General features: G+C 43.9%; 1 protein-coding gene across 1 annotated transcript in view; it reads left to right on the forward strand.

The window, feature by feature from the left end:
• The window catches only part of BMPR1A (bone morphogenetic protein receptor type 1A), a 293,674-nt gene that overhangs the window by 268,923 nt on the left and 8,495 nt on the right, over positions 1-16,256 (forward strand). The window contains exons 10-12 of the mRNA XM_029609335.1: positions 5,576-5,873; positions 6,875-7,050; positions 14,827-14,957. Of these exons, the coding sequence (XP_029465195.1) occupies positions 5,576-5,873; positions 6,875-7,050; positions 14,827-14,957 (605 nt within the window). The remainder of the gene's footprint in view (positions 1-5,575; positions 5,874-6,874; positions 7,051-14,826; positions 14,958-16,256) is intronic.

Genomic DNA, 16,256 nt, shown 5'->3' on the forward strand with positions numbered 1-16,256 from the left:
ATTGCGATAACTGCAGCTCATCGCAAATACCTTAGGTTTCTAATAGGTCCCAAGCACTATCAATATCGAGTGCTTCCATTCGGCCTAGCATCTGCGCCATGAGTCTTTACAATATGCCTCGTAGTCGTCGCAGCCTTCCTCAGAACCCAAGGTGTTCACGTCTACCCCTAGCTGGACGGTTGGTTAATCAGGGCTCCCACTCAGCTGCTCTGTCGTCCCTCAATCTAACCTTACACACTCTAATTTCATTAGGATTTCTCGTCACTTACGACAAATCCTACTTAGTCCCATCTCAAACCTTGTCATTCATTGGGGCAGACTTAGACATCTTACAGGCAAAGGCTTTCCTGCCTCGACAATGATCACTGACTCTTGCGTCTCTTGCTCACCAGCTGCGGTCTCAGCACTCCGCGACTGCACGCCAATTTCTTGTCCTCCTGGGACACATGGCGTCCTCAGTCCATGTCACACCAATGGCCCGCTTGGCCATGAGACCCATGCACTGGACTCTGAGGTCTCAATGGACTCAATCCATTCAGCCCCTGTCAACCGTTGTCCACGTCACCAACTCACTCCGGCTGTTTCTCGCCTGGTGGAAAAATTAGATCAATCTCCTCCAGGGCTTGCCCTTCCAGGCTCCAGACCCTCAAATCACTCTCACCACAGACTCTTCCAACCTCGGTTGGGGAGCCCACGTGGCCGATCTGCCGACATAAGGATCTTGGTCTCCAGAGCAAGTCAAACACCAAATAAATTTTCTGGAACTTTGAGCAATCAGATATGCTCTCAGGGCATTTCAGGATCGCCTCTCAAATCAAGTCATCCTGATTCAGATGGACAACCAGGTGGCCATGTGGTACATCAACAAGCAGGGAGGCACGGGCTTCTTCCTTCTGTGTCAGGAAGCTGCGCAGATTTGGGAGGAAGCTCTCTCCCATTCGATGTACCTCAAGGCCACCTGGTTGCCGGGAGTGGACAATGTGCCGGCAGGCAAGCTGAGTCATGTCTTTCAACACACGAGTGGTCTCTCAACCCCTCGGTAGCGAACTCCATCTTCCAACAATGGGGATATCCTCGGATAGACCTCTTTGAGTCCCCACAAAACTGCAACGTGGAGAACTACTGGTCTCTCATTCACAGGAAACCCAGAGACGCTTTCTCCCTCTCATGGGCAAACTGTCTGCTCTACGCATTCCCTCCACGTCCTCTTCTCTCGAAGACTCTTGTGAAGTTATGTCAGTACAAGGGAACCATGATCCTGATAGCACCTCACTGGCCAAGCCAAGTGTGGTTTCCAATACTACAGGATCTCTCCATCCGCAGGCACATTCCCTTGGGAAAGGACCCACTTCTGATCACTCAAAACAACGGGTGCCTACGCCATCCCAATCTTCTAGCCTTGTCCCTGACGGCATGGATGTTAAAAGGTTAATCCTTCAGCCACTTAACCTTTCTGAACCAGTTTCCCGTGTCTTGATTGCTTCACGGAAACCTTCCACGAAAAAAGCATACTCTTACAAATGGAAAAGGTTCACGTCATGGTGCTTTTCTAAGTCCCTTGACCCCTTTTCCTGTCTAATCCCGAAGTTTCTGGACTATCTCTGGCATCTATCAGAGTCAGGTCTTAAGACTTCTTCCATCAGAATGCATGTCAGTGCGGTAGCCGCCTTCCATAAAGGTGTCGGGGTTGTCCCTATATCAGTACAACCCCTTGTAACACTTTTTTGAAGGGCTTGCTCCACATCAAGCCTCCGCTACATCCTCCGGCCCCTTCTTGGGACCTTAATCTGGTTCTGGGTCAGCTCATGAAACCACCATTCGAGCCTCTTCACTCTTGAGAACTTCGATATCTCACATGGAAAGTGATTTTCCTTTTGGCAATCACTTCAGCTCGCAGAGTTAGTGAATTGCAGGCTCTAGTTACCTATCCGCCTTACATTAAACTTCTGCAGGACCGGGCAGCACTCCATACTCACCTAAAATTCTTACCTAAGGTAGTTTCAGATTTTCATCTCATTCAATCCATCATACTACCTACCTTTTTTCCCAGGCCCCATGCCAATCCAGGAGAACAGGCTCTGCATACTCTTGACTGTAAACGGGCTCTAGCATTCTACCTAGACCGTACAGCTGCCCACAGGGAAAGCACTCAATTGTTCGTCTCTTTCCACCCTAACAAATTGGGGAAGCCTGTGGGTAAGCAGACTCCTCCTGGTTGGCGGACTGCATATCCTTCTGCTATCAGCAAGTGGGCATTCAATTTCAAGACCGTGTTAAAGCACACTCTGTGAGGGCCATGGCGACTTCAGTAGCACACCTATGATCGATGCCGCTTCCTGACATTTGCAGGGCTGCCACCTGGAGTTCTGTCCACACCTTTGCAGCCCACTATTGCTTGGATAAAGCCGGAAGACAAGATTCCATCTTTGGCCAGTATGTCCTTCGTAACCTCTTTACGACGTGAAGTACCAATACCATTCCGCCTGCCTGATGGGATTCAGGATGCCCTCTACCAAATTCCACCCCAGTTGTTGTGCCTGTTACACGCCTTTGGGTACATTTGGTGCATGTTCTGACATCCTCAGCTCGGTACTCACCCATATGTGACGACTACCATCCTGCTTGTCCTGTGAGAAAGCAAATGTTGCTTACCTGTAACAGGTGTTCTCACAGGACAGCAGGATGTTAGTCCTCACGAAACCCACCCGCCGCCCCGCGGTGTTGGGTTCGTAACGTTTTATTATTTTATTTTTCGGCACTGCCTGTAGCTTTTAAATAAGACTGAAGGGGGACCCCTGCTGGCTGCAGGGTTAGTGCCGTGCTGGGCATGCCCAGTAGGGGCCAGTCAAGTTCTGGAAACTTTGACAGATGTTTTCCGTGATTGGGCTCCATCCTGATGATGTCACCCATATGTGAGGACTAACATCCTGCTGTCCTGTGAGAACACCTGTTACAGGTAAGCAACATTTGCTTTTTAAACACCTAGCCCCCTCTCTGCTCTCTAAACATGTGCTTGATAGCTATTTTTAGTCCACTGTTAATCAAAGTGCTGTCTTTTGTAATCCTCCCTCCAAAGCCTTTAATACTGTCACAGGGGTGTAAGAGGTCACCTAGACTATGCACACTATGTGCACCTCCTTGGTCAAGAGCTAAGCACGTTAGCTGTGACATAAATTAAGCTGTATCCTGGAGCCATGTTTCTGTAGGGTGTGTAGGACACCCCTAGAATGCTCTGTTTACAAACAGAAAAGAACATTTGGATCCAATCTAAAAGTTAAAGAGCTTCAGTTACTTTGATTTAATGAAAATAATTGCTAGAATATTTTTTTTTAACAAGCACTAATCTATTATAGAATACATTGAAATGGTCTAAATTAGTGCTGCCATGAATAGTGCAAACCTGTTTTGAAAAATACTCTGAACTACTGTGAATTAAAAAAAAAAAAAGATTTACCTTTGCTTTTACCATGAGCTATCAGCAGTTTATAGATTGACGATGTCCATAGAATTGGATCGTATTGCTTAATTACATGTATGTATGCATGTGTGTGGGTCTGTAAGTATGTGTGCGCATACATGCACACACAAAACACTCACCACGCTGATAAAAGATGACGTCCAACATTGGTGAGCCAGAGAGAGATCACGTCCCAGATGGCCAATCATGTGTTGCCCCATGTAGTTTATAGTCTCAACTTCAACAGTTTCCATCAAAATGATCAATAGACTTAGTGACTCTGGAGGTAGGCTCCCTTGAATAAAAATAAATTATAAATGTTTATAAAATTTGACTTCACTATTCATTAAGGTTATTTCAATTGTTACTGATCACCTGCATCTAGCTTTCCTTGATAGAAGGGTTACTTCTTCTGTACTTCTCCTTTCCAAAACGGTTTGATATTGTGCTATGTGATATGAGAAGTTGAACTGGTTAATCTCTCTAGCTAAGGTATAATGCTTTATAGATTCAGTGCTAAAAATAACAATCACTTGTAGAACGTAGGAACAAGTATGGTTTGTGTACCCTCCCGCTACTCCATCCACATGATGTATTAAAACCTAATGTTCCATAGGACTGTTTGATTCTCTTGTAAATATTTTGTACATATAGTTCATATCTATTATAAAACCTGTGTTTTCTATATCTATTGTAATTCCATTATTGCTTATTCTATAGTTTCTGTTCTATGAAATGCTCTGCTTACCTTTTGCTTCTTGTAATACCTTTTAATTTTAATTTTTATAGTTAATGTTCCAAGTAAAGGCTCTGCCTACCTTTTTTGAGTTAAATGTACACTGATATGATGTGCAAACGGTTGTCTGTATATAAAAAACGTTAAATAAATAAAATAAAATAAATATTATACAAATTATCAAGGGTAATTTGCCCACTGGCACAGTTCATATGGAAATAGTTTGTTATTCAGAAATATTTCCACTAATAGATGAAATCCATATGACTGTGGAACGCAATCATTAGGATTTGACTATAGAACATTTGGAAAGTTGGCAGTATTGGCTTGGAATCTAAACATCCTAGATCAAAAAAAAAGTTTTGCGGACATTAGATCATACCGAATTTATTAAACATTCTTCCTGTAGACATAGAATGGGAGAAAAGTCTTAGTAAATCAGGCCCTAAGTCTGTGAGATGCTTTAATAAAACCATAGCTGGATATTCCGGGGTGGGGGGCCTTGGATTTGGATTTAATTGTACATTCCAGATCTGAGCTCAAAGTGAGTTACAATTCACATGCTGTAGGTAGTTTGTATCTGAGGCAATGGAGGGTGAAGTGACTTGCTCAAGGTCACAGGGTTGGTCAGGAGAGCAGTATTTAAACTCTGGTTCTGCTGCACTAACCACTAGGCTACTCCTTCGTGCCAACTTGGTGTTAACAGTTGTTTCTTCCATAGCAGCCAAGACAAACAGTTGTTGAAGCTGCTGTCGTCATTGCACTACCCGTGTACACAGCACTGTGCGGAAGAAGTAACATGGTTACAAGGTCCCTTCCTCAGAGAGACTCTGTAATATAAACTTGAGCGCAGGAAGTTTAAGTGTTTTTCTCCAGATCACACTGAAAGGTGAAAAGGAGTTGAATCTGGGTGTCAGATTTTTCAGTTCTGGTGTTTGTGACTGTTAGATTACTGAACATAACTATACAGTTCCACATTTTGCTTTCTGTGCATTTGCCACAGTCTGTCACAGCCTGTTCTTTTCTTCCTATGGTTCACAAGAGGTGTTGAATATGCAGAAATGTGTGGATGTGGAAAGGAAGCTAGAACATTTCTTGAGTTTAGTACAGTTTGACTTATAAAGCTGATTGTTTTTCCCTATTTGGGTATTATAAATGTATATGGGATTGGTTAATATTGATAAAATTTACTGTACAATAGAAAAAAAATAGATTCTCAGTGAATATCTGTAAAATACTGAAGGTATGGAGTTTTATCCTCTCTTCTTGTCCTCTTTAATTTCACCTATCCAGGTTATGTTTGCAAAAGCTCTTATTAATAAGCTTTGTCATACTCCTTACCAAAGAATGAAGATTAAAATTTGATTTTGTGTATTGAACAGGCTTCATAGCAGCGGACATTAAAGGTACAGGTTCTTGGACCCAACTTTACCTGATTACAGATTATCATGAAAACGGATCTTTGTACGACTTCTTGAAATGTGCCACGCTTGACACCAGGTCCTTGCTCAAGCTGGCATACTCTGCAGCATGTGGCCTCTGCCACCTTCACACGGAGATTTATGGGACTCAGGGCAAGCCTGCCATTGCACACAGAGACCTGAAAAGCAAGAACATCTTGATAAAGAAAAACGGATCCTGCTGCATTGCTGACCTGGGCCTGGCGGTCAAATTTAACAGGTATGTCAGCCAGCGAAGCAGACCAGATATGACATTCCTTGTGTTTCTGAAGCAGAAGTGTTGGATATAAACTCTGGTATCCAAGAGGAATATGTCTCTTAATACAGTGGTTTTCAAACCTGTCCTGGGGGGATTCCCAGGCAGTCAAGTTTTCAGGATATCCGCGATGAATATGCATGAGATAAATTTGTGTGCAGTGGAGACAGTACATGCAAATTTATCTCATACATAGTCGTTGTGGATATCCTGAAAACCTGACTTGGTGGGCGTCCCCTCCATGGGCAGGTTTGGGAACAACTGTCTTATTTAAATAACCAGGCATGATGAGGGTATGTATTGGTTGGATATATCTGCACATTTTTGGTACATTGGGTTTATTTATCTCAATTATCATCCATCTTTGAGTCAAAAGGAATGGGAAGATGGACCTTAAATCCATTTTCTCTCTGTATCATTGTTTCACAGAACACTTAACAAACGTTAAACATTTAACAGTTCAGAACTTTCATACGATGAATTGAATTACATTTGCTCATGTTGCTGGGTATACCTTGGACTAGCTATGAGTGGCTTGATCTCTAGGATGCATTGGTAATTTATTTTATTTCTTGGCCTGCAGTAAATTTTTACACTTGGGACTGGCCTGGACATAATGGTGGATGCTAATATATCTGAAGAACCCACATTTTCATCTAATTATTTCTTTGCTTGGAACTCTGCATTTCCTTCACGTGCCCTGGTGGAATTTACTTTCAGTTCCTTTGCAATATGCCTTGGTCTTCTCTTCCTGTGACTTAGTGCACCATATGTTGTCATTCTGGGGAAGGTTCAGAATGGGTGTCCAGAACTGGCATAAATAGGAGAGGTCCAAGGGACTCTCATACATAGTTCACTTATTAAACGAGTAATGAAGAAAGCATTATAAAAGGAAATTACTGAATTTAATTTTTATTGTTGATGGGAATTTTATGTGGAGGTTTATTTTCTTTTTTTACATTTAGTGATACCAATGAAGTTGATATTCCCTTGAACACACGTGTGGGGACAAAGCGTTACATGGCTCCAGAAGTCCTAGATGAAAGCCTAAACAAAGCTCACTTCCAGGCTTACATTATGGCAGACATCTACAGCTTTGGCTTGATCATTTGGGAAATGTCTCGCCGCTGTATCACAGGAGGTATGGTCTTGGGCTCCTTGTTTGTATTTTTGCTTAACTGCCGTTTCCAGGGTGCTAGGAGAACATGATTTTTTTTTTTGGCCTAAAATGCTTTTTAGAGCACAGTTTTCCAAACCTATTCAGATGAACCCACAGTCACTGTCCCCCCCCCCCCCCCCCCCCCCAGAAGGTGCACAGCTGTGCATGGTTGCCCAAGTGCTACGCATGCTACAGCGCAGGCTGAGGCAGGAGGAGCAGTGGGAACCTGGGATACTGCCGCTCATTGTCAGGCGCTGCGAGAATATTCAAAACTTGCTGCCGGTACTCCCTGTATGCTGATCTTGAAATTCATAACATCAGGGTACGGGCGATGTCGGCCCGTGAGTTTTGAACATGCTTGCAGGTTGGCCACAAGGAGGGAGAGGTGGCCAGAGGAACAGGTGCACTATGGAGAGGCACTGGCTCTTCAGCAACACAGCCTGCTGGCCCTGACCTCTATCAAAGTGGAAGGAGCTGTCTCAGTTCTCTCTTCTCCAGGCCCCTCTCACATACCCTGAAGCATATGACAGTGGTGCCACTTTTGGGTTTGTGATCTGCGCCTCCACGGCTCCTGAAACACCTGATCAGCATGGGTGCTGGCCCTAATGTCGCTTTTCACTGCCTCCCTTCCCTTCCTGCTGGCCTGTACACCTGCTAATCAGGCTTGTAGAGAAGGAAAAAAATACAAAACTAACTGGTAGCTTCCTGCATTGAATTCCAGGCCCTCTTAAAGTAATAGACACTGGCTACCAAAAAAACAAAATTGTTAATCCTATTCATCGGAGGAAAGGGGTAGATGTTGGAGGAGGGGGATTAAGAGGAAAAGAGGGGGAAGAGCCAGTGAGCCTGACATCAGTGCCAGGCAAAATGGTAGAAGCTATTCTTAAGAACATAATTATTGGGCTTATGAATAGCTGTGAAATAATATAGATATACAAAGAAACATAGAAATGACAGCAGAAAATGACCAAACGGCCCATCCAGTCTGTCCAGCAAGCTCCCATACTTATCAGTTTCCCATACTTATCAGTTTCCCATACTTATCAGTTTCCCAGACCGCCAAGGTCAGACTGGTGTTTGAGTCCAATTTCCCACCACCCCCTGCCGTTGATGCAGAGAGTAATGTTGGAGTTGCATCAAAAGTGAAGTATCAGGCTTATTGGTTAAGGGTAATAACCACCGCATCAAGCAAGTTTACCCCCATGCTTATTTGTTTTCCCAGAATGTACAGTTCAATGTCCTTGTTGGTTGTTTTCTGAATGTAAATCCTCTTTTCCTCATTTCCCCTTGCTGTTGAAGCAGAGAGTAATATTGGAGTTGCATTAACTGTATGAAGGCTTATTGGATAAGGGTAGTAACCACTATTCCAGGAAGCTACACCCATGTCTCTTTTCTTCAATCCCATCCTCTAGCCTTTAGGGATCCACAGTGTTTATCCCATGCACCTATGAAATCCTTCACACTTTTAGTCTTCATAACTTCCTCGGAAGGGCATTCCAGGCATCCCCCACCCTCTCCATGAAGAAATATTTCCTGTCACTGAACTTAGAATTTCAATGTGTCTTCCACAAGGACTCCAAGACCTTTTTGCTGGGTGATTACCTCCTAATATGGAACCCAGCATTGTGTATCTATAGTTAGTATTACTTTTCCCTATGGGGTAGATTTTCAAAAACGGCGCGTTCGTGTACTTTTGTTGGCGCTCCAGGCACAAACAAAAGTACGCGGGATTTTAGTAGATACGCGCGTAGCCACTAAAATCCTGGATCGGCGCGCGCAAGGCTGCCTATTCCGTGTAGCCGGCGCGCGCCGAGCCGCGCAGCCTGCCGCTTTTCCCTCCAAGGCCACTCCGAAATCGGAGCGGCCTCGGAGGGAATTCGCTAACGCCCTCCCCTCACCTTCCCCTCCCTTCCTCTACCTAACCCACCTCCCCGGCCCTGTCTAAACCCCCCCCCTTACCTTTGTTGGGGGATTTACGCCTCCCAGAGGGAGAAGTAAATCCCCACGTGCCAGCGAGCCGCTGGCGCGCCTAAACGCAACCCGGGGGCGGTTCCGGAGGGCGCGGCCACGCCCCCGAAACGCCGCGTCCTGCCCCGAAAACGGCGCACCACTCGGCCCCGCCCCCCTCGGAAAACCCCGGGACTTACGCGAGTCCCGGGGCTCTGCGCGCGCCGGTAGGCCTATTGAACATAGGCGCACCGGCGCGCAGGGCCCTGCTCGCGTAAATCCGGGCGGATTTACGCGAGCAGGGCTCTTAAAATCCGCCCCTATGTGTGTTACTTTGCACTTGCCCACATTAGCTTTCATTTGCCATTTAGATGCCCAGTCTCACAAAGTCCTCCTGGTGTTCCTCCAATCTGGTCATGTTTTAATAACTTTTAATAATTTTGAGTCATCTGCAAATTTGATCACTCATTGCTCCTATTTCTCTGTTAACTAGTTACCATAAGAACATGCCATACTGGTGTCAGACCTAGGGTCCATCAAGCCCAGCATCCCTTTTCCAACAGTGGTCAATCCAGGCCATGAGAACCTGGCAAGTACCCAAAAACTAAGTCTATCCCATGCTACGGGAGAAAATTATTTTTCATTCAATGCACAATAAAGCTCTGGAATTTGTTGCCAGAGGATGTGGTTAGTGCTGTTAGTGTAGCTGGGTTCAAAAAAGGTTTGGATAAGTTCTTGGAGGAGAAGTCCATTAATGGCTATTAATCAATTATACTTAGGGAATAGCCACTGCTATTAATTGCATCAGTAGCATGGGATCTTCTTAGTGTTTGGGTAATTGCCAGGTTCTTGTGGCCTGGTTTTGGCCTCTGTTGGAAACAGGATGCTGGGCTTGATGGACCCTTTGTCTGATCCAGCATGGCAAGTTCTTATGTTCTTATGTACTGATGCTAGTAATAGCAGTGGCTATTTTCTAAGTCAACTTAATTAATAGCAGGTAATACCAAATCACACTAAGACGCTGTCTCTATCCCTTGACTTTTTAATTTCCTGAGGAGCCTCTCATAAGGTATTTTGTCAAATGCCTTCTGAAAATTCAGATACACTATATTAACTTGTTCACCAAAATCTACGTGTTTATTTATAACCTTAAAAAAAAAAATCTTACTGAACTGAAAAGGCATGACTTCATTTTGCTAAATTCATGGAGGAGAGGAGGAGCAGGGGTGATATGATACAGACCTTCAGATACTTAAAAGGTTTTAATGATCCATGGTCAACAACAAACCTTTTCCAGTGGAAAGAAATCAGTAGAACTAGGGGTCACGATTTGAAACTCCAGGGAGTAATCCTCAGAACCAATGTCAGGAAATATTTCTTCACAAAGTGCCTGCAGAGTTTGCATGTACAAATACCCTATGGGGACGTACATGCCAAAAGCTGAAAATAAATCCTTGCATGTACTTTGCCGGGATGTCCCCTTCCCCAGTACCACCCATTTTCCCCTCCTGGGTTGGGGGGAAGGAACAATTGTCAAGGGTTCTTTTTTTCTATGGATTAACACTTGACTGTAATTTGAAAATACAGTCCGGTCAGAGAAAACATAGCTCAGGAGGTATGTGTGAATCTTGTAAATACACCTGTGGAAACTTGGTACAAGCTTATTTTCAATCTGATGAAAGACCTGATCTCCGGAACTAAAACATTTAATAGTAAAGGAAATGGAAAATATGATGGCATCTCAGCAGGAAGATATACCGTTTCTTTCTTTTGTGAGAAATATGGAAACAAAAATGGATGACAATTTTTTTTAAAGGCTACAATAGTCAAGGACAGTATGATTACAGGCAGGAGACTTGAAACTTTACAACATATTATATACCAGCTTAAAGAATATCCTGAATTTCCCCATGCCAATTTTCTGGCACGATCCATGCCATTATTTCTGGCATGGATCATCTTAAGAGGTACTTGGTCGAATGCTTACATTTTACTAGAGACAATCTGCCACCTCTGTCAGAGGCTTTTTATGTTTTGTCAGATGCCTATTCCCATTTGCAAGTATCCTGAAGCTGGAGACATCTATATCTGAAACTTCCAAGGGGGGCATTATTGGTTACTTTTTTTCTTGAACCAGACAAAAATCTGGTGTCTCATCTTATTTTGGAATATTTCTACAACTTTCACGAGTAACAGAGTTTGGATATGTCCTAATGTTTCTTGCAAGACATAATTGAAAACAAAGCTGCAGGATAGTAGTCCTCACACATGGGTAACATCACCGGATGGAACCCAGCATGGAAAACTTGTATCAAAGTTTCTTGAACTTTGACTGAGTCTCATTGAGCATGCTCAGCATGCATGCACTATGCATCCATGTGGGGGCATCTTCATTTTTTTTTTTCCAGGGAGCCTGTCGTTTTATGGTCGGGTGAGATCTTCACATTTCTTCAACTTTTTGGGCCTACTTTGGCCTATTTTTGGAAAACTTTGTTTTTGCAATATTTTTCTTTGCTGCCTCATACAGACAACGCAGGATCCCACCGGTTCTCACTTTAGCATCCTACAAAGGATTTTTGACAATTATTAGTAAGTTTCTTTACATATTTATACCCCCAGGGCGGTGGTGCATTCGGTGCCTGCTGGCCATTGACAGCTGCTGCCATCGATTTAGATCTTGCGTCCCTTTTATTTCATGATGTCATGTTTACTTTGAGATTTAAGCGACACCCCTGGTGCACAAGGACCCATGTCTATCACAGAACCCCGTGATAGATGTGTCCTCTGCCTTGGGGCATCGCAAAACGTCCAAGGTAGCAGCAAGTGTGCCAGGATGATCCTAAAGGGATGTAAGGTCCAGCTTACATCTCTTCAGCCTCTGAGGCATCGGCATTGAGGGAGCTCAGAGCTGCACCAATGGACACCGAGCCATTGACATCGATGGAGACATCAGTTCTGTCAACACTGTCAGCTGGAAGAGATACCGGAGACCGGTCATTATCTGGCTTTTCCAGTTTGAGGATATCAAGTGCTTTGTCATTGACCTCTGCACTGGGGAAGGACCATGTCGAGCATCACGGGAAGCCGAAGAAGCATCGGCATCGGTTCCTGATGATGCCGGGCATGGGGTTGCACCAGCTTTTACTGTGATGCCCTCAAAGTGACCCCACAGTGAGGAGAGCCAATCCTCCATCGATGCTGGGAGTGGGCCATGAACCACATTGGTCTCAATGCCAGCCACCGATCCTCCTCTCTGTTCTGAAGAGAATCTGGTTACACCTCCCCCGTCTCAGCTTGTATTGGCATTGGCAGTGTTTGAGGAGGAACTGGAGAGGCGTGTGCAGCTGGCCATACAGAAGGCGATGCACAGCATTGGCATCATGACACTGGCATTAGCCGTTGCTGGAATTCATGCATGCACTCATGAGCATGTTACCGACCAGGCTGGCATCTGTTCTTGGGAAGACTTTGATGTCCTGTAGGGTACTGCTGCCTCTCCATGTTGATCCAGTTATCGTTGCTGGTTCCTCAGAGGAGGAAGCTCCTCCCAGACCCGAAAAGGCACCGGGGCCTACAGCCCCATGTACAATTCATCGATACCTACACCACTGGGCAATGGCTGAGTACCCAGGGCCCCATGCCCATTGATGACAGTGGGGATGAGGGTACCTGTGACCCCTGGGTGAATGACTCATCCATGGTCTCTGATGATGCTTCTGATGGTCTCCCCTCAGATCCATCTCTCCAGAGTGAAAGAAGTCTCCACCAGAGGACCTATCCTTCGCAGGTTTTGTCTGGTGGATGGCAGAAGCCATCCCCTTTCAGTTAATGACCGAAGAGGATACAGGCACAAAATGCTCGATATCCACCAATTTGTGGAGCCTCTTAAGGATATTTTGGCAGTCTGAGAGCACAAGATCCTTATGGAGTTACTTTTGAGGATGTGGGAACATCCCTTCACCTTGCTTCCCTTGAACTGGAAGGTGGATGCAGTTTATCTCATCCAGAAGGTTCTCAGATTTGACAAGCATCAGCTGCCCCACCAATTGGTGGTAGTCTAATCTGCTTCAAGAGAGCCAAGTGTTCTCTGACCCATTCCTTGGCATCCCCGGGGAAAGATAATAAAACGATGGACACTCTCTTGGGAGGAAAGTGTTCTAAGGGGCTATGCTTATTGCCTGCATAGCTGCCTACCAGCTCTTATGAGCCAGTATACACGGTTCATCTAGAAGCAGGTGCAGAATGTTGCCAATCAACTGCCTCAGCAACAGCACGACACACTCCTGTGTCTGGTGCATAAGGACCTGGATTGCGGAAAACATAAAGTCTGCTCGACCTACCATGTTTTCGAAATGGCATCAAGTGTCTCTGTAGCAGAAATTGGCACCCTCAGACTTGCATGGCTGCAGGCCTCGTACCTCAAACCAGAGGTGCAGGAGTGACATGCTGACGTGTCGTGAACTAGAGAGAATATCTTTGGAGATAAGGTCAAGGACATGGTGGCCCAAAATACTTGAGTTTGTAGACCTATGCTATATATGTTCATATGTTAATGTCCATATTTGAACATTTAAAAAAAGGAAGAAAGAAAAGATAATTAGACACCAGTCCATTAGTCTCTGGAAAAAATCTTCCTAAAAGAAGAATGCTACCCACTATGTTATGTTGTCTGGATTAATTGCTGGTTGGACTTGAACTGGGAGCTGCTTGAAGGAGGGATTTAGTTTATTGCCCACTGAGTTTCATAACACTCCTCTTTGTTTTGTTGCCTGATTTTATTTTATGAAGGTCAACTATTTTTTTTCTCTTAAAAAATATAAATTAACATTTAAAAATTCTTAAATGTTTCTCATCAGCTTCTGGTGAGATGTGATCTACTTTACTTTTACAAGGGACAATGATTCATCAGGTTTAGTCTATTCAGCCTACCCTCATTTGAACAATTATATGTTTGTAGTAATTGGGCAAAATACTTGCAGAGTTTTGGCCAGTTATTTTCCATTGTTAAAGAACAATTCTTTCTGATTCCCAGGAGGATGGCTGAAGCTGATTACTGAATCAATGTTTGCAGTATGTTGTCTTAGCTGTTTTGAATAACCATTAATATTGCTAAGTTATTGGAGCTCTTCTAGTCATATTCTTAAATATGTTTATCAACATTTCCAAAACTCATTTGCAGCACAAACAAGTGAGATTCTTCTTGAATGAGCTTAGCCTGCCTTGCAGCTCTTTAATTTGCTGACCCCTTGTTCTGTCCATACTTCTTGATTGGGGAAAGATCCTTTGTCAGCTCTTGTAAAGCCCTAAGCTGTGGGTCAACCAAAGCTAGTCTCTTGCATGGAGAACAGTCTGACACTTCCTCATTTAAAAAGTGTGTGAAACGCTTTTAGGTTATTTTTAAAACTAACAAATCTTTGCTTCTACTCCGGAATACTTCAAGGACAGCCTTCTTTTATTGTAATGTGCATGTAAATGCTGTAGAACAGGGGTGGCCAACTCTGGTCTTCGAGAGCCACAAACAGGCAAAGTTTTCAGGATATCCACTATGAATATGCAAGAGATACATTTGCATACAATGGAGGCAGTGCATGCAGATCTATCTCATGCATATTCATTGTGGGGATCCTGAAAACCTGGCCTGTTTGTGACTCTCGAGGATCGGAGTTGGCCAACTCTACTATAGAACTACAGTTCAACTCAGGAAGGTGTCTCTGTGCAGCAGCTACCTTAAATTTGTTGAGGTTTTCCCTCTGTTGAAAAGATGATGATATTCTACTCCACTTATCCTGCACTTTCTTGCACTTGCTGCAGGCATTGTTGAGGACTACCAGTTGCCATATTATGACATGGTGCCGAGTGATCCATCCTATGAAGATATGAGAGAAATTGTGTGCGTTAAGTGTCTACGCCCAGCGGTATCAAACAGATGGAATAGCGATGAGGTAAGTCCAGTAAGGAGAGAAATACATTAACCTATGTTGAGAAACTCTTGACTGATTTTTGAAGCAGGTTTCCCAGATAAAAATGAAAATTAAAAAATATTTTAAATATTATGTTTTCTGGTTGTTGAGAGGATCTTGATAAGATTAGTGGCATTTTCATCTTTGTTAATACTGAGGATGACTAAGCTTTCAGAAATTATTCTGTTTTTAGTTGGTGATGGTGCCCGGGCCATTACAAAGGATGGGCAAGCAGGGCACATGCCTCGGGTACGTACCCAAGCTGTGGTTGGAAGGGGAGTAGCAGGGGCACAACATTGCCTTTGTGAGCCCGTGAACCCCAAGGGGAAGGGGGCACCAATGCAACGCTTGCCTTGGGTGCCGTTTTATCCAGTGAGTGCCCTAGCTGGTGTTGGTGCTAAATAAATGTATCGAAAGGACATGCTTTCTGAGGTAACACTTCACAATCAGGCACAAGATAAAACACAGTTTTATCATAGGTTAATGGTTAAAATGGAGATTTGGGGTACATACCAGTAATTACAGAACTGTTAACCTAGGTGAAAGAAGAATCTTTTATGATTTGATAAACATTTTGCCTTTAACTTCAACTTCCAGTCACAAATGTTAAATTGCTTGGAGGTGTCCTCATTGGCAGTGCGTCATTATATATATATTTGGTCATTGGGTATCAACCTGTTTATTCCCAAGGGAAAGCCTGGATTTTGCCATTTTCTCACAGTTTGGCTTTGGCAGCAGGGTATTGAGGCATGTGATGTCAGTACATCAATATGCATCACAATAGTGCAGACAAATGTCATAGTCCAAATCAAATTCACAAATGGGTATTTATTTTTTCCAATTTTTTGAACGGCAACTCCACTGGCTTAGAACATCACAAATTCAAGGGGGTCCCCCGACACAGACCCGTGTTTCACCAAGGCTGCGTCGGGAGGGACATGAAGCTCAAAAAACAATCTGAAATAAAGTACATACGGATCAGGACTGTATCCAACAATGGACTTACATGCCAACCAATATCAAACATAGTGTAATTGAAATAGCAACATACCTTAGTACATGGAATTCATACCTGGCAGGGAGTGCGGCGAAACTTGAAACAAGGAGACCTTTAAAAACAACAGAAAAGGCGCGAAAAGGGTTGACCAATCGCGAGGCTATAAGGAACCAATCAGAAAACTCCTGACCCCAAAGCGCCAATCACAGTCAAATGAACAGGTGCCATTCAAGTTCTTTATTAAGACCCTTCGGTGTTAGTGTCTAAAATATGTATCCATCTTT

Source organism: Rhinatrema bivittatum, chromosome 7 (genome assembly GCF_901001135.1).
Source record: "Rhinatrema bivittatum chromosome 7, aRhiBiv1.1, whole genome shotgun sequence".
Classification (NCBI taxonomy): Eukaryota; Metazoa; Chordata; class Amphibia; order Gymnophiona; family Rhinatrematidae; genus Rhinatrema; species Rhinatrema bivittatum.